Here is an 18,390-nt window from a genome sequence, read left to right on the forward strand (position 1 = left end):
TCACCTGCCCCACAGCCACGGCCTCTTGGCCTGAGCTCAGCCTCCTAGCCCTCTCCTAGCCTCAGCCCTCACCTGCTGAGGACATCTGCTTTCTCATGTCCCACTGGACACTGGGAGCGTGCTCCCCCCCACCGCCCTGCGTGCTCTTCCTAGGTGCCTTACACATGGCAAACAGAAACCATGACAAGGCCCCACCTCATTCCTTCTCCCCTGGACACCTATGTGGAGCACCTGCCACCGCCATTGATGGGTGAGTGTGGCCAGGTGACTGGGCTCTGGCCAAAAGAAAGCAGGCCGAGCCACAGCCACACTGCCAGGCCAGGGGCTCCACCAGCCTCGGAACTTTCTGAGCTCTGCCCTCTCCCTGCAGGCTGAGCCATGGAGGGTGGCACACCTGTCACCTGATATACCACCACCCTGTCCTACACCAGGCTGTGGGGGAGGGGCAGCCAGGGAAATACTGGTCTTGTTAACCTGGTCAAGAAGCTACTCCAACTACTCAGCCTAGAAGTCAGCCTAATATTTTCAATTTCATAAGACGAACAGAACAATGGAGATGACGCCTGATATTATGAATATATTTTGCACGGCTTAACTGCAGGCTTACATAGTAAAGATGGTAAATTTTGTATTATGTGCTTTTTAGCACAATAAAACAATTGGGACAAAAGACAGCAGCTAACAAAATCCCAAATCAATATAGATTTAATTTGATTTTTTGAAATGTACATACAGTACAAAATATTCCTTAGAAGTAGTTCATTTAATGAAATAAAGTCAGAATAATCCGTGCTATAATTGGCAGAGCTTACTGGGGACTGCGGGCTGGGCTAGGAGAGAAGGAGCTAGAAGAGGCCACGTAGTGGGGGGATGGGGTGCCAGGAGGAGGGCTGCTGGGACAAGCAGCAGGAAGACTGCGGGATAAAGCTTCCCCATGGCCTCTGACACGTGGGGCGCCTTGGTGCTCTGGGCTCCTGTGTCTCTCCACATTTTTATATGAAGACGTAAGTGAAATAAAAGCACAAAGACCATACCTTGGAAGCCCAGCTGCTGTCACTGATGGCTGAAGCCTGCGCTGCCCCCTTGGGACTGCGCAGGCCGTTTCCCACTGTAAGGGACTGGGGACACCCTGGGTGGTATGCATTCATTCTACGCCCCCATCCAGCCAAGGGGCTTACATTGCTTGCTGAATGTATGTACAAGGCAAAGGTCAGAGACTGTGGGCCCACCCGGGAAGAGGCACAGGACTAGGTCAGGTCAGCTGCAGGGAGGCGAGAGTCACGCCCAGGTTCCTGGCTGCAGAGCTTGGATCTTTACCAGTTAGCATCCACAGTGTGAGGCCAGCGAAGCAACCGCGGACAGGTCTGACCGCTGCAGTCTTCGACCCAGGGTAAAATATGTGTATTCCGGGCAGGGTCCCTAAGCACACAGTATCTGCCTCCAGTGGAGGCACGCCTGTGCGAAGAGGGCGCATGCGTGCGCGGCCCTCTCCTGTCCTCCCCTGTGTGGAGGGCGCATGCACGTGAGGCCCTCACCTGTCATCCCTTGTGTGAAGAGGACACACGCGCGAGGCCCTCACACGTCATCCCCCTGTGGGAAGAGGGCGCATGCGCGCGCGTTTTCACACGCTGCTGCCTGTGTGGAAGGGCGCATGCGCGCGGCCCTCCCATGTAATCTAAAATAGTTGTAAAAATCAACCGGTGCCAGTGGCTCACGTCTGCAATCCTAGCCATTCAGAAGGCTGAGACCTGAGGATCGCGGTTCGAAGTCAGCCCAGGCAAGAAAGCCCATGAGACTCTTATCGCCACTAAACTACTCAGAGAAAGCCGGAAGTGGTGCTGTGGCTCAAGTGGTACGGTGCTAGCCGTAAGTCAAAACAGGCTCAGGGACAGCGCCCAGGCCCAGAGTTCAAGTCCCAGGACTGGCCAAAAAAAAAAAGAAAAGAAAAGAAAAAAGAAAGTTAGGTTGTATTTTCGGTTTAAGAGGCCGTCAGGAAATGACTTCCAGCTGCCTGAGGTTTGGTTCTTTTATTCCAGAGATGACTTAGGTATAAAAGTTGTGCCACCTCGGCTCCTATCTGAGTCCTGGGGAAGCACTTTTTCTTTTGCTCATTTCTCATCTGTCAACTGAACAAGTCCTATTAGAGTTTAGTTTGGGAGAGTAATTTGTTTCTTTAAGTTAGTGAAAGTAGGCTCCTCAGTCCAAGGCTTATGGACCCACAAACCTCACAGGCCCAGTACTGGTGGTGCAGGCATAGCCTGGTTTTCCACCCATCTACTTCTGTAGCTGTCTTCCATGGGGAAATCACAGAACGCAGGACCATGCATCAACAAGAAATCCCTGCCCTCACTTCCCCTGAATTGCAGTGAAAGACTGTGTGGCATTTGCTGCAGGAAGCAGCCCTGGAAACCAGAGTAAAGAGTGCAGATGCCACTTACCTATGCCAAAGCCTCTCGAACTCCCGTGGCATGAGGGGGATGTCAAAACCATACAGGGCATTCTTGATGTCCCTCCGCCGAAGAATGCCGTTGCCCTCTGTGTCGGTTTCAATAAAGTTCTGCAATGGTACAAGGTGGGCTTAGGAGCTTGTAAGACACGCTACATGTGTAAGGGGCACATAAGTGTCATCAGGGGTCAAAATCTGGAAAAATCCAGTCTTCCTATCCATCACTTAATTGGAGCGTATATGTGCATGTGTACATGTGAGCATGCATGTGCATGTGTGTGTGAATGTGCATGCATGTGTGCTGCAGACAGAGGCGGCTCTTTCTCCGTCCTCAAGTGGACCTGTGTGAGTCTGCAGTTAAGGGGAAGCTAGCAGAGGGTAGGGAAGAGGCTGCCCACTGGCATGCCTGGCTCACCCCCGCCGGTATGCACTGACCAGGCCCAGACCACACGTTTTGACCTCCAGGGCAGCCAGAAAAATTTGGGTCTGCCTAGTGGCCTGTGCAGAGCATCAGAGCACCAGCACACGGCTATCTGGTGTGGGCCAGCACAGCCAGGCTACCATACTGAGGAGAGAGGACACAGGCCTCAGGACAGGTAACTAAAGGGATTAAAAGTTATATACAGAACCTCACAGTAGGAGTAGACCAGGAAAGAACCAATAACAAGAACCAAATGAAACTAAGTGGAAGCATCAGTTTTAAAATGCTTTGTAGAATTAGGCACCAGTGGCTCATGCCTGTAATCCTAGCTCCTTAGGAGGTTGAGGTCTGAGGATCACAGTTTCAAGCCAGCCTGGGCAAAGTCCATAAGACTTTTTTCGGGGGGGGGGGGGGGTTGGTTGTGGGGCTTGAACTCTGGGCCTGGTGCTGTCCCTCAGCCCTTCAGCTCCAGGTAAGCACTCTACCACTTGCGCTACAGCACCACTTCTGGTTTTCTGGGTGGTTTACTGGAGATAAGAGTCTCACAGAGTTTCCTGCTTGGGCTGGCTTTGAACTGTGATCCTCACATCTCAGCCTCCTGAGTAGCTAGGATTACAGGCATGAGCCACAGATGCCTGGCTCATAAGACTCTTGCCTCCAACTAACCAGGAAAAACAAAACAAAACTAGAATTGGAGCTGTAGCTCAAGTGGTAGAGCACTAGCCTTGAGGGAAAAAGTTAAGAGACAGCATCCAGGCCCTGAGTTCAAGCCAATAGGAAAAATTAGTTTGTCATATTTTTCATTTCAGTTTTTAAACTTTATTAATCCTGAAAAAGCTTTAGTAATGTCTCTGTGCACTGCTGCAATGGCTTTAACTTTCTAAAAACTGAAAGTGAGACTTTAGTTTGACGAAGTGTTTAAAGGACACATAAAGTCAACAAATTGGATAAGCGAACTTGTCTCCTGTCCCAGAGGCTGGATGATCCAGCAGGCTTGAAATGGGTTTCTTTTCATTCCCTTTTAAGGGAATAATAATTTCCTTACCTTAGACAAGTCTACCCATCTGTTTTTTGCTTTGGCAACAAGATACTGATGAGCCTGTTCACAGGCTAGTTCTGAATCTGCAACTTTCTGTTTGGTTCTTAAAAGAAAAATAAATAAATAAATAAACAACTGTGCTTATATTTAATGGGCTCATGAATCTCCCAAGGGGTTTCCCTATCCTCCTCTTCCCCGCCCTCCCACCCCCGCCCTGTTTCTTTCAAAGATATCATTAAAGTCTGTTACTTCACATCTGGTCTAACTTAATTCTTAAAATATAGTCTTATTTCCCCAGCTGCATGGTAGGGAAGTCTTCTTAAACTTTTAAGTTCCTGTTTATTTTCAGATAAATACAATTCAATTTTTTTTTTTTTTACTTTTTTGCAGAACACAAAACAAACAGGGCTCATTTATTCCCAGAGGCAGGAAACATAATTTATCATTAAGGGTCTTAGGAGAAAAACAACTGAAATCTGTATTTCTGAACTTGCAAGCTGGGTGAGAACACAGACCCAAGTAGATGGTAAAGCACATATTAATACCCATTGCTTAGTTGAGATTGGTGCTCAAAGACTAGTTGTAGGATTTAAAGATGATACGAATTTTGTTGTATTTACTCAGAAAATGATAGACAACACAAACATGTTCAAAGAGAGCCTGGTCCTAGACAGGTGACAGTGAAACCCGACAGAGGCTGGGGCTGCAGGAACGCTGGACAGCCTGGCTTGTTCCTCTACTACGATAACCAGGAGCCAAGTACTACTGACTCACACCTGTAATCCCAGCTACTCAGGAGGCTGAGATCTGGACATCAAGCTTCAAAAAGTCTGGGCAAGAAAGGCTGTGAGACTCTAATCTCCAATTAACCAGCAAAAAGTTGGAAGTGGAGCTGTGGCTCAAGTGGTAGAGTGACAGCCTTGAACAAAAAAAAAAGCAAGAGTGTGAGGCCCTACATTCAAATCCCAGTATACACACACACACACACACACACACACACACACACACACACACACACACAATCAAGGAAATGCATGCGTCACAACCTGTGGCCTGGTGAACTCCTGCCTCCAGGGTCACCTGTATGGCTTCCTGCCACTGCCTGTCTCCTCCTGCCCTCAAACATCCCCCACTACAAGGTGAGTGGCTTACCCACAGAGCTGTACCACCTGGACCTGGCCTCACCTTCTTTTTTGGTGCCATGTCTCTCTCCAACTGCCTACCGGGCTCTACAGAGTTACAGAATCTCAAGGGCTGAAAAGAATCTGGAACTCTGTACTACAGACCCCCTCTGTTTTACCTAACTCCAAGGTTTCTGGAAGGTTGATTGCACCATGGCATGCTTTTACCACTTTTACATTATCAACTCCAAACTCCATATATCTTTTGTAAAAACAAAATCTTTTAAGAATGTGAGAGAAATAAGCATGCTCTCAATGAAGGCAAACTGAGACAATGTCACTGATTCAAAGATGCACTAACAGAAGTTCCTGGGGGAAGGAAAACGCTGGTGGGAGGGAGTGTGAAACTTTGGGAATAAAGGAGGAGCAGCAGAAAGACAAGTCACTGGGTAACTAATACGCTGGCATTTTAAGATACATGAAAAACATGAAGCAACAGGACGAGAAGAAACAGGGAGTGCCCCTCTCGCAGTAGCTGACCCATGAAATAGACAGTAAACCAGAATTTAGATCAAAGCCACGTCCAGTGGCTCATGCCTATAATCCTCATGCTACTCAGGAGGTTGAGACCTGAGGATTGGACTTTGAGAGCCTGACCAAGAAAGTCCAGGAGACTCTTTATCTCCAACCAACCAACAAGAAGCCAGAAGTAGAGCTGTGGCTCAAGTGGTAGAAGACCAGCCTTGAGGGGAAAAAAAAGCCAAATGAGAGTGCAAACGCCCTGAGTTCAAGCCCAAGTAGCTGTGTGCACGTGTGCACATGCGTGCATGCACACGTGTGCATACACACACACGTATATGCACACACACACACAGAGAATCTTCTTTTCCACAAAGTAATGAACTTTTCCAATGTGTTCTGATGATTCAAAGTAGCTGAGAGGGTGAGGGGCCAAAGGCGAAGGAAGCTTCTAGAAAGGGAAGCCCTGGTGATTGGCATGATGGGAAGTGTGAGGCTGGAGAGGGGGAAAGGCAAGCCCTCTAGGCAGCGGAGGGACACCCCACCACCAACTGGGCTCCCTTCCTTGCCCACCACCCCTCAAAGGTGGGCAGGGTGTAGGCAGCACTGTCGGAGCTCTCTGAGATAGTCTCCCCATGACTGCCTGAGGCTAAGCCAGGTCTTAGGAGCTCTAGTCTCACTTCCTTGAAGATCCTTCTAGACCCCAGGGCATGTAACTCCCCTGCCTAGGGTACAGGGCCTCCTTGCCTGCACCCAGTAGCCTGCCCCACTGGCCGGCCTGGCCTTCTGGTGTCCCCCAGGCCCACCTCACCCCCGTCTGCTCTTCTGTGATTCTGCAACAAGCTATCCATCCTCCAGCCTGCCCCTCACCCACTCCTGCCCACACCTGGAGCCCAGCTTGAGCTCCCTTCCACCAATCCTGAGGCAGCGCTCAGCACAGACTCAGCCCTCACTACCCAGGAGGTGAACTGGTGCAGACTGAAAGGCTGAGGAGGGAAGACCACTGTGTGGTTGAAAAATTTCCCATGTTAATTCTGTGTACATCCTCTAGAAAATTCTTTGGATTTTTTTTGTTATGTCTTAATGCCAAGCAATCAAGTCTCGCATTAAAGCAACTCCGACCCTGGGCTATGGGATACAGGTGTCCAACTCCTGTTATGTGACTGTTTTGCTCACAAGAGATTGAAGTCATTTTCTTGCTTTTATTTGTTTAGTGGCAACCAATATACAATCTATGAATTCTGGAGAGGTCGATCAAGTAGAGTGCCAGAGTGAAGGGTGCTCTGTGGCCTCGCCAGGAGGTGGCACGGCCTGGCACAGGGCTGCGCTGCTGGGGGCTGTGGCTACTGGGGCAGGCTGAAGCCCCAGGGCCACAGGACCCTCCAGGCCTGGGCACCACAGTGAACTGCTATTATGATAACTGCCAGAAAGGCCTCTCACGTGTCAGCACACTACTCAGCATTTCAAAACTTGTTTTTTCTTTTTTGTACTGGTACTGGGGCTTCAATGCTAGGCCTTGCACTTTGGCTTAGCTTTGTGACTCAAAGCTGGTACTCCACCACTTGAGCCAAAGGCTCCAGTTCTAGCCTTTTGCTAGTTAACTGGAGGTTAAGAGTCTCAGATTTGTCTGCCCGGACTGTCTTTGAACTGTGATACTCAGATGTCATCTTCTTAGGTTTACCAAGACTTTTAGTTATCACAACTGGGCAGGGAGAAGCTGACTGGCTAGCCTGCGTATGAACACATGCTGCCTGTGGCTGCTGCCATGTAGCTGGGATGCTACTCTGCCTTTAGGAGGTCCACGCTTTCAGGAGGGGCCAGGGGCACAAGGGGAGGGGTTTGTCTGGCCCAGTATGGGGACTTCTTGTGGCCAGGGGTGGGGCCATGGGTGGTGAGCAGCAGTGGAAGGAGGTCCCTGTGTCTCCAGAAGCAAGGGGGTGTAACTGCCAAGTGAGGAGACTCACCTTATGAGTCTTTGGGGTGCATCATCTGTTCTGAGGGGTCTCTTCTCACAGAGGTTTCGAAATTCCCGGAAATTTAAAGTGACACTAAGTCTCAAGCCAAGGAGGCCAAGGAAGCGCTCAAACTCATCGTCTTTCATGTTGAGCAGTAGCTGCAGAAGCAGTCTGTAAAAATCATGCATGCTGATTATGCCGTCCATGTCAGTGTCTATCTTAAAGAAGGCAGCGTAGGGATCCTAGAAACAAAAGGCACATGTCAAAGCCCTTCCCAGTATTTAAAGGCACTCTATTCCAGCCCGTGTGCAGGGACTGCCAGCCGGACCCCTCGGCTGTGGCTTTGGGGCATTTGGGAGGCTCTCTTAGCCTCCTAGTCCCGGTGGCTTCTCCTGGGAATGGGGAACCTTGCTCACGGGGAGTTGGAGATGGCAGTTGTTTGGCGTCTGTGCTTCCCATATGAGGGGTAAGGGAAGGGGCTGGGCTTGGCTAGTGCTCCCCAGGCTTTGTGGAGCAGTACGGGGCTCCCCTGGTGGTGGAGCAGGGGAGCCTGGCCCGCCATCCCTCCTTGCAAACCCTTTGCGCTGTCCATGGTGCTGCTGGGGCCAGGGATCCCACTGTAAAACGCCATCGCAAAGAAAGGCTCCACATGTCTGGCCCACTGTGAGAAGTGCAAGGCAGAGCCCTGAGATGGGCTCTGGTGGGTTAAGTGCTCTAAAATGCAGATTGCCCTGTTCCTCTTGCCTACAGCCAGACAGCACATGTGAGGCTCTATCTGGACCAACTCCTGTGTTTTCCCATCATACCCCTCCTGGGACTCAGGCTGGAGAGATGGCCAGTGTGGCCCCCTGATCCCTTCAGGACCAATGTCTGGATCCCACCGAGGCTGCCCCTACCCACAGGCCTCCTGGAGGCATGGTGCTTGCCACAGGGACGGGAAGGGGGCACAGAAAGGCCCTGCTATGGCTCAGGTCTGATGAGAAGCATAGAGACTGTGGAAAGGTCAGTCTGTATCCTCTCATTCATTCATTCATTCATCCGTGTGTGCAATCACTCTGCTAAATACTACGGAAGTCTTGCCTCTCTGAGTGATCCTCCTCTTCAGGAGCTATGGCCCCTGGCCAAGGGGCTTCCAGGGCTACATGCCCATCCATTGCTGGCAATCCTAACTCCATCCAGCTCCAAGTACACATCTCCAAATGAGGCGGGCAGTGTAATCTCTTGAATGTCAAACTGAGCAAGGCCAAGAAAAACTCCTGGCCCCTAGCCAGTCTGCCTCTACCCCAGGCTTTCCCACCTGAGCAAGTGGCTGCTCACTCTAACCAGTCTACCAGACCACATACCTGAGTCCTGGGTCCTCCTCCTTTCAGAGCCAGTACCTCCCCGCCCCCCCAGCAGGCTCCCTGCAGAGCACAAGGGAAGCACCCTTCCCAGCCAGGCACTGGTGAGTCAGGCCTATAATCCTACCTACTCAGGAGGCTGAGGCCTGAGGATCACAGTTCAAAGCCAACATGGGTAGATAAATCCTAAAGACTCTAATGCTCAAGAAACCAGAAAAAGAGCTGAAATTGGAGGTGTGGCTCAAGTGGTAGAACACCAGCCTTGAGTGGAAAAAAATTAAACAAGAACAAGAGGCCCTGGGTTCGAGCCCCAGTACACACACACACACACACACACACACACACACACACACACCCCACCACCACCACCACCACCACCACCACCACCACCAAGTGAGAGACTGTGGGACCCATTCATTCCTAGTGCATAATCTTCACAAGGGCACACATTGGAACCATTCCCCAGTTCCTTGCCTTCCACTTCCCACAATGAGGGCTCCTCACTTTATTCTACAGGATTTGCATTTAACTGTTACTCCAGTTCCTGACTACACTGACTAGGTGTGTGGCTTTGTGTAAGGTGCTTTCCATCTCCAGCCCTCGGTTTCTCCAGCTGTAAAATGGAAACACCAACTCCAGAAGCTTAGGTGGGCGTTATCTGACAACAGGAGGAGGAAAAGTCAAACAGGCAAAAGAAAAGAATGCAAAGGCTCAGGGCAGAGTGTGGACGACAGTGTGCAGTGAGCGGGGTGGGGGTCTGAGCTGCGGCTGCAGAGGCTGGACCAGACAGACAGAGCTGGGCCGGAGGGGCGAGGACGGGGCTCATCCTGAGAGCTATGTGGTGCTTGATGTGCAGGACATACCACCAAGTGAAACCAAGGTACCAAAATGTGCACCCCAGATCTGGTGTGGGTCTGGTCTGTCTCATCTTGTTTGCTCTTGTTTTGGCAGCTCTGGATTTGAACTCAGGACCTCATATTTGCTCTACTGCTGAGCCATGCCTCCAGCCCTTTTCCACACAGTTTGTTTTGGAGATAGGGTCTTGCTCCCTGCTTGGGTGTAGTCTGGAGTGCCACCCTGCCATTTCCAGCATCTTGTTATAGACGTGGGGACAGGCGCACATTGCCATCCCAGCGTGGGGGCAGAGGGGTCTCCAATGGGCAGTCAGAACGGGAAGGCAGTTCAGAAGACACTGCGCCATGCCTAGCACTGCCCCTTGGAGCTGCTCTGCCGGTTATCCCCCTCCCCTTTCCCCTCTGGCAGAATCCTTTCCCTTCTGCCTCCTTCCTGGCTTGGAGCCTTCCACCCTCCGCTTTATCAACTCCTCTCCTACCCACAGTCTCCCCGCCTCTGTCAATACCACCATCCTCTCCTTCCATCTTAGCTGTTACAAGCCAGGCCTCTGGCCAGCGGGCCTGGAGTCGGCTCTGTCTCTCCCTGCCATCTGCCTGTCATGGCTGGCTCCCTCCTTTTCTGGCCCAGCACATGAGGGCACCTGCTCCAAGAAATCCACTATGGTGGGCCTCATAGGACGCTTCAGCACCCTTCTCAGCACCCAAGTGTCCAGAAATTGTCCATTTACTACCAGAGCCTTGGACTAGACCAGGCCCCTGGGCAGGGCCTCAGTGGTCCAGCCAGCGTTCAGCACGAATCCAGCGCTAGGCTCTGGGATCCCTCCTTCCCAATGAAGTACAGGCTGACTGAGGGAGAGCAGAGGCTCAGAACCAGCCCCCCCATCCCTCTCTGACCAAGTCCCCAGGGAGGGCTATAGGGTGGAGAGCAGAGGGGAGCCCTAGGCAAGTCACATTTTACCGGAAAAAACTCCTTCAGGCGCTTGGGGAAGAGTCTCAGGCACTCCTCTGCGGTTATTAAGTGGCTGCTCGAGGAAGGTTTGGAGGGAAGTGGGGAGAGAGCTGGAGATGCCACTGGCTGGCTCATTTTAGAATCTGAAACAGACATAAAAAAAAAAACAGAAAAAAAGAAAAAAGAACACCTCCATTAGTGCTGCCCACAGCTTCTCTGTGAGCTGCTCTTCTCAAAGCCTTGTAAACTGCAACACAGGGGTTGTGTCCTAGGACGCTCATGGCGTCAGCTCGGCCGCCGAGGCCCCTGCTCCCACATTGCGAGGTGGCATTGCACTCCGCGTCCTGGTTTGTCTCACAGCCCCGACCTTTCTCCAGGTCTGGGACAGCATCCTGTTCCCCTCTCAATTCCTGGAGACAGAAGGTAGGAATTCCTGGGGTCATGTCCTGCTGACAGGCGTGCATCGATCACGCCCTGCTGGCTGACTCCCCTCCTGACCACCCCCCCACCCGTCAGCCCATGCCAGGCCCTTCACATATCTAAGTCCTTCCAACCATCCTCATAGCTTCTCACATCTTATTTAACTCCTCGGAAATGCACCTCATTCTTTTACAGAGGAGATGGGGCTCAGAGGGGCCTTGGGGCCTCAGGCATGCTTGAGCTGCATAGCTGAGTGGAGGCCCATGGGCTTCTAGAATCTTCTGGTCAGCAACTACATCACACCTGCCTGCTCACCCCCCCAATGGAAAGAGGGGAAGTGTAGGGGAGAGAGTGTAAGTCTAGCGGACTTCTCTGCCTGGGCTGTCTAAAAACTTCTGTCCGCTAGATCACAGCTTCCTGAATGGCTGCGATTATAGACATAAGGCAAGGTACTTGGTCCAGGAGGTAGAACTCAAGGGCTACGGGTCCTTTGAAGAGGCAGGCTGTGGAGTATCACTTAGGATGACCATCTGTGCTCTGAGTTTGCAGGAGATTCAGGCTGAGCTCCACCTTTGAAATTCTATTTAACTTAGCAGAAGGAAGGGGCTGAGGCTCAGAGAAAATTAAGCAAAAAAATGTATGTCCCCAGTCCCAGATGGCCTGGGCACCTCTCTGCTTGGACCGGAGCAGCACGGCTGCGCTGCAGGCCACAGGCAAATGCCCTGGTGGCGTACGCCTGCCATTAAGCTACCTTCAAATCCCGCTGCGAAGTCCAGGTAGCTCATCCCTTCCTTCCCGTAGCCTATCTTGGAGATGAGCTCAGCAAACTGAGTGTCTTCCATGGGCATCCCACTGTCTTCCAGGACCTGGTGGGGACAGGGGGGAGGGGAGCCATCAGGGCCCCAGCTGTCACAATTGGGCCCCGGCCCTCCTGCCCTGCCCTGGGCTCCAGCCCACCATTGTTACTTGTCTGCCCTCACCCAGGCTGCTGTGGGCAGGGAGGGCTCCCGGCTCCCAGGGCCCCAGAGAGGGCAGCCTATGTCTGTTGAGTTGTGAATGAACCACTGGCTCAAGTGGGAACCCAGCAGCCCTCTTCCAAGATGCTGCTTTCAATCTCCTAAGTCAGACCTCTACTCACAGATGTCCAAGGACACACAAACACAATGAAGCGGGATGTGTGAGGGGACTTCTCATTTCCTCACACCCCACAGTTCACAGGAAGGGCTGTGGGCACATTCCCCCCCCCCCCACCATCCATTCTCTCAGTCCATTTGTGAGCATGGGGTGGAGGTAGTGGAAAAAACATGCCTCCTGCACCTCCCTGGCCTGCAAACGTCCAACAGCAACTGTCTTCCTAGGGGAACAGGACTGCTGAATGGCCCAGGCAGATGGCATCCTTGGGTCAATAGCTGGTCAGTCAACACCCCAGCCAGCTGTCTTCATGGAGGAGGCTGCACCCCAAGGGAGCTGGGGTACAAAGGGAAGACATCTCTTAGTCACATTGAGGAGGCATGGTTTTTCTTCTAGCAATGGCCAAAGAATCATCATTCAAAATGGATCTATGGGGGCTGGGAAGGTGGCTCAGTGGTAGAGCGCTTGCCTTGCATGCCTGAGGCCCTGGGTTCGATTCCTCAGCACCACATAAGCAAAAAGAAAAAAACCGGAAGTGGCACTGTGGTTCAAGTGGTAGAGCGCTAGCCTTGAGCTGAAGAGCTGAGGGACAGCGCCCAGGTCCAGAGTTCAGGCCCCATGACCGGATCCCCCCCCAAAAAAAAACAAAAAAAAAACAACAAAAAAAACCCAAAATGGATCTATGTCTAGTGTCAGAGCTGGCCATGATGGTTCATTACACCAGGGGCAAAAGCCAGAGGCTCTCCTGAGAGGGCTGTGAAGGAAGTGTGTGGGGCTGTGGAATGTTGCTCAGGTGTGAAAAAATAGAAGAAAGCCCCAAGAGGTATAAGGTTTATAGACACTAACGGAGAATGTGGGGGCGGGGCACAAGGGACCTATGGTGGCTGGGAGGCAGAAGGCCCAGTGGCCCGCTGGGGGAACCAGTATCCCCGATCCTGACCACAGCATGACACATTGTGCTTCACCTCTCTGCTGAGCCCCGCACCCTTGGTCGGGGATCGGGGCGTGCGACCAGTATTGCAGGGCAAGCGGGCATGGCGCACATGCAGGGCACATGTGCAAGGTGTGAGCAGGCCCTTTAACAGGCACACTGGCTACTCCGTGCCAGGCATTATGTGGAGCCAGGAGAAGGTACTCTTCCCACTCCTGCCCACCTGCCCCCGAAGCAGGGGAAACAGGCTTCAGGTGCCTGCGAGACTTGCCTTCAACAGGTGACTAGAATTAGCAGGCTGAGGGGCTGAGTGTGGTCACATCACAATGATGAAGAGCTCAATGTGAGAAGGATGAGGAGCAGGAGAGGCAGGAGTAGACAAGAACTGGCAGGGAAGGAAGGAGGGGACAGCGCTATGGAGCCCTGGGGCCCTCAGGGGCAACCCCATGTGGGGAAGGCTGACTGGAGGCTTGGTGAAGGGCCTTGGCTCCCAAAAGGAAAGGACGAGAACCTGCGATGGTTCTATAGAGCTCTTCTGTATTTGTCTCACGCTGGAGCTCTGACGGCTCTGGTCTACACGTGGCAGGTGGTCCATCCTTGTGCGCCGTGAGCTCGGACCCTGGAGTCCTCCATGCTGTGTCATGGTGGGAAGGTAGCCCCAGAGGCCTTGTGAGGCCTGTGTGGAGCTGTCTGGAGGAGGCTGGCAGGTGTGCTTACAGCAGCGCTGGGAAGGGCTGGGGCTTGTGGCGTGGCTGGGGTGAGGGCTCCGAGAAGAGGGAATGAAGCGAAATTCCAAGGCCCGCCTGAGGGCCTGCCGGGCACAACTGAGAATCCCAGGCCATCTGAGCCAGGGTCCAGCTCTGGGGCAGCACGAGGGTTTAGACAGAAGCTGAACCCACGCAGGAGCACCCAGAGGCAGTGGGTCTCTGCATTGAATAGATGGGTTGCTTGCTTTGAAAAACAACTCCGTATTTTGAAAACAATTACACATGAATTATTCATTGCAAATTCTTCCTGCTTAGTCCTTTCACAAAAACATATGCAATGGAGAGGAAGAAATGTCTGTAGGCAAATGTTTCCTAGCCTGGAGGACCGTGAAACACCAGAGCTGTGGCAGCCGGAGCAGCCCCCACGGGCATGGAGAGCCACAGGGCACCACAGGCCACTGCAGAGACTATGGCCAGCAAGCCCCTCCTCTGGAGGGGCACTGGGCCTCTGGGGCCTCAGCAGGGGCTCCCTGGCATGATTCAGACTAACACAGCAGCAAATCAACTGGAGTCACACAACCCTCGGCAATTTCTAGCACAATGGAAGGCTCTTGCAATGTTTGTCAACAGATTTAAAAGACAGTTATGTCGCTGGGCCTTTCCTAGGAGGCACTTCTGTGAGAAGGTTCCTCAGAGTGGCACACCAGGGCCTGGCACTCTCGTTCACCATGGAGCCACGCCTGCCATCCCTGCGGTGTGATGGGGGGGGGGTCTTCCTTACAAGTACCAACATTCCACAGCACACTAACAAGTTCTGGGTGCCAAGTGCTGAGTGCTGAGTGCTGATTGCTGGGTGGAGAAAGGAGCCAGAGCAGGCTGAGCCCAGGGTGGGGCTCTGTGGAGCCCAGCTACTACTTGGAAAGGACCCACCCAGATAGCGTTGCTGTGTTCAGCCTCGTGCTGTCAGTGGGTTCTCCAGGGACTACAACATGCCACGGTCCATTTAGGGTTAATACTGCACCATACCACTTACAACATAGAAATGTGGCAGCCAACAAGGGCCTTGCCAGGTCTTTCATGTTCTGCATTCACATATATCACAAACATCCAAAGACGAAGCTACTGGGTTTTTTCTTTGAGCATGCCTACACTTTTTAGTTAAGAGTTAAGTAGCTTTTTGTATCTAATCAGATGCTTACTATATGTGGGCTTCTTAATCCCTTCTTAAACCATCGCCTTCCTTGAGCCCAAGAATTCCCTAGAGCATTGCTTGTGCTGAAGATGGGAATCGCCAGTAATCATCTTGGTTTTTATTTTAATTGCTTGATCTGAAAAACATCATCTTGATTCTGGAAGGAGACTGGCTAGGCCTACAGACTGGAGGTGAGAGGGCTTGCCTTGGCTTTGACTCTAGTTTTTCCTCCAGCACATGGGAGCTGCTGTCCCATTGTCGCCTGGCTCCATCGACTCTGCTGCACGATCATCAGAAGTCTATCACTGTCCTCCTGGAGCTCACTGTGGTTTGTCTCATACTGCTTTTGAGATCTCTCTTTAATTTTGTTTTTAAACAACTTGCCTGTAATTTTCTTGGTTTTTATTGTACTTGGAGTTTTGTAAGGTTCTTAAATCTGCAAGTTTGGGTCTTTCACCCAAATTGGTAAAAGTTTTTTTTAATAATTCCCTTATTGGGATTGATTACATAAATTTCACAAATTTCACAGTATTATGGGATAGTGGTACTTACAGTCACAAATACATTTTAACCTTCATGAGGCGCATTGTCATTATCGTGATCTATAAAGTTTATGGATGCTACAAACTTTGACACTACAGCTATTTCCTCCAAATCGGGTAATATGTACATTTCTCTCGCTAAGTGTAACAAATTAGTAAATTTTACCATTTTTTCTTCATGTATCTATCTTCTTCCCTTGTGTTTCTTGTTCCTGTGACTCCAGTGACACCAGCGTCAGGCGTGTGGACAGTGTTTTCTGCAGGATCTTGAGGCACTCCTCTCCTTTCAGTGTTTTTACCTTTTTCCTTCTCTGCTTCAGTTCATCATATAACATCTTCAAACACTTACCAACCCTTCCTTTTGTTTCTTCATTCTGGAGCCTAGTCATCTAGAAAAACTTTTATTTCTATAAATCTTATCTTTCAGAGTTCTAGACTTTCCACACAGCTCTTTATTTTTCTTGTTTCTTTTTTCCCCCTCTTTTTGTTTTCTTGTGTCAGGACTAGGGCTTGAAGTCAGGGCCTGGGTGCTATCCCTTAGCTCTTTTATGTAAGAGTGGTACTCTGCCACTTGAGCCACATATCTACTTCTGGCTTTTTGGTGGTTAATTGGAAATAAGTCTTATAGAACTGATTTTGAACTATGATCCTCGGATTTTAGCTTCCTGAATGGCTAGGATGACAGGCATGAGTCACTGGTGCCTGCTTCTTGTTTTTGTTTTTGCTTTGTTTTGTTTTGCTGAAGAGGGAGAGGAAGAGGTCTGGATGATTCCAATAACTACCTGAACCCCTCCCTTGGGGCACCTCTCCCCTATCACCTGTAATTGTATTGAAATGAGGCTCCATAAGGCCTAGGAAGTAGACAGGAGAGTGCTCTGGGGAGTGCTGGCCAGCCATGGTCCTAGATAAAGAACAGACACTTGAGCAATAGCTCTCTTCTTAGAAATCTATTTCCATGACTACTTTTCAATTTGCCCACATGGACACTAGTATATGTTAGCTGCAACTCTCTCCCTAACAAGAACCAGAGTTGAAGAGCTAGTATGGCCTTCATTGGAAATTTAAACACTCATTTAATTCCTAGGAAGTATATGCAGGCCCTTCAACAGAGCCCTTTCTTGAAGAAACCCACCAGCTCCCCACAGCACATGCAACTCAGTGCTCACAATTCCATGTTTCACTGCCAGGTTTCTTCTTGGCTTTCTGGAGGAGCCATCCCTGGATCTGTCATCACAGCATTGCTGGGACTCTTCACTGACATGACATGCAGGCTGGAGCAGCTTTGTGTCCCTCCACCCCCACCCCAGTGTCAGGTACACAGTGGAGCCAAGCAGTGCGGCAAGCAATGCTTTGTTTCAAAGTTTACCTTTGAAAAATGGGCCATGCCCACTTTGGAAGTATTCTGGGAAAAACATTTGACAAGGATGAGTTTTGGCCAGATAACCATTAACATTGCAGAGTGATGACTGGAAATGGCATTGCTTTACCCTGGGATGAAGCGTGAGGGCCACCTGTGTCCTGTGGGCCTCAGCTGCACAGGCACCATCCTACCTTCCGGAAGTCCTGCTTGGCAATCTTCCTATCCAGATCCTTGCTGATGTCAAGAAAGTGCTTTCTGAAGACCGGATCCTGCTGCTGGATGCAGTTCTTGAGCTTTTCGATGACCTCTTCTTTGGTCATAGTCTTATTCTCTGGGGACTGGATGCTAGGATTGCAAGCAGACTTAGTTAATTTAGTGCTTGCTGATAAAGCAGAGTGCTTCCTACGACTCACCCCCACAGCAAGGAGGTTCCCGTCCACAAGGGAGAAGCTGTGCTCACAGGGGACTCTAGGGCCTTCCTGGGCCCTCAGAATTGGCAGCAACACCACATCCCCCACAGGTCCTGTGTGCCAGGATGCTGTGTTGGCAGTGGGGACCCTCACACTAAGACTCTGGGCTATGAGAGGGAATGGCATGGGATGGTATGTGTGGCAGAAAGGAGTTTTATGCACTGGGAAAATTGAAAGTCAGAGCCCATTGTGGAAAGAGAGGGATTTACAAAATATAAACCCTTTGTGATGTGCTGTGTGAATGTATGAGTGCGGGTGTATGTGACAGTACGTGAGAATGTGGCTTGCATAAGTGCATGTGAGTGTGTGCATGTGTACCTGAATGTCTGTGTGTACATGACTGTACACACCAATGTCTGAGTGGGCTGTGTGCACAAGGCGATCGTGTGAATGTGTGCAAAGTGTTTGAGTGTGACAGTACATGAGAGTGTGGCTATATCTGAGCTCATTTGTGTGTGCATGAGCGTGAGTGTGTGTGTGCACAAGTGTGTGGGGGGGGGACGTGCGTGTTTGGAGGTTAGCAATTTCCTCAGCTCTCTGAGGTCTCCTGGGCCTGTCGTGGCGGAAACAAAGTGAGTGTGGCCAGAGCACGAGAGGGGCTCCTGTCCCCCGTCCTCCGTCCCCCGTCCTCCGTCCTCCCTGGCTCCCCAGCATGCAGGAGGGGCCACACTTCTCGACACACTTGACTGCCATTACTTCCATCACTGGTTTTAGGAAGCAGAGCCATCTTATCACTGAATTCTTAACCTTTCTCTTAAAGTACTTTCTGCCCATTTATAAAGCAGTTATTATTGAAAAGCTGGGTATTCAGATTTCATTAGCATATCATTAAATGACTAGGCTATCATTAAAATATTCCCATTGCTCTACACTTAAGAACTTTTAAAAAGAGGTATGACAAAGGGAAGGCTGTGGAATTTTACCTTTCGTGCAAATTTATGCTAAGCTATGAAGAAGCAAGTTAAAATAATATCTTTTCATTACAGTAAACCT

At 50.8% G+C, this 18,390-nt stretch overlaps 1 protein-coding gene across 1 annotated transcript in view; it reads right to left on the minus strand.

The window, feature by feature from the left end:
• The window catches only part of Efcab6 (EF-hand calcium binding domain 6), a 157,117-nt gene that overhangs the window by 47,010 nt on the left and 91,717 nt on the right, over window positions 1-18,390 (minus strand). The window contains exons 15-20 of the mRNA XM_042697964.1: window positions 17,119-17,272; window positions 11,816-11,930; window positions 10,654-10,787; window positions 7,511-7,743; window positions 3,913-4,009; window positions 2,439-2,557 (exon numbers count right to left, since the gene is read on the minus strand). Coding sequence (XP_042553898.1) covers window positions 2,439-2,557; window positions 3,913-4,009; window positions 7,511-7,743; window positions 10,654-10,787; window positions 11,816-11,930; window positions 17,119-17,272 — 852 coding nt within the window. The remainder of the gene's footprint in view (window positions 1-2,438; window positions 2,558-3,912; window positions 4,010-7,510; window positions 7,744-10,653; window positions 10,788-11,815; window positions 11,931-17,118; window positions 17,273-18,390) is intronic.

The sequence above is a fragment of the Dipodomys spectabilis genome, unplaced genomic scaffold (genome assembly GCF_019054845.1).
Source record: "Dipodomys spectabilis isolate Male_0828 unplaced genomic scaffold, ASM1905484v1 ptg000230l, whole genome shotgun sequence".
Lineage (NCBI taxonomy): Eukaryota > Metazoa > Chordata > Mammalia > Rodentia > Heteromyidae > Dipodomys > Dipodomys spectabilis.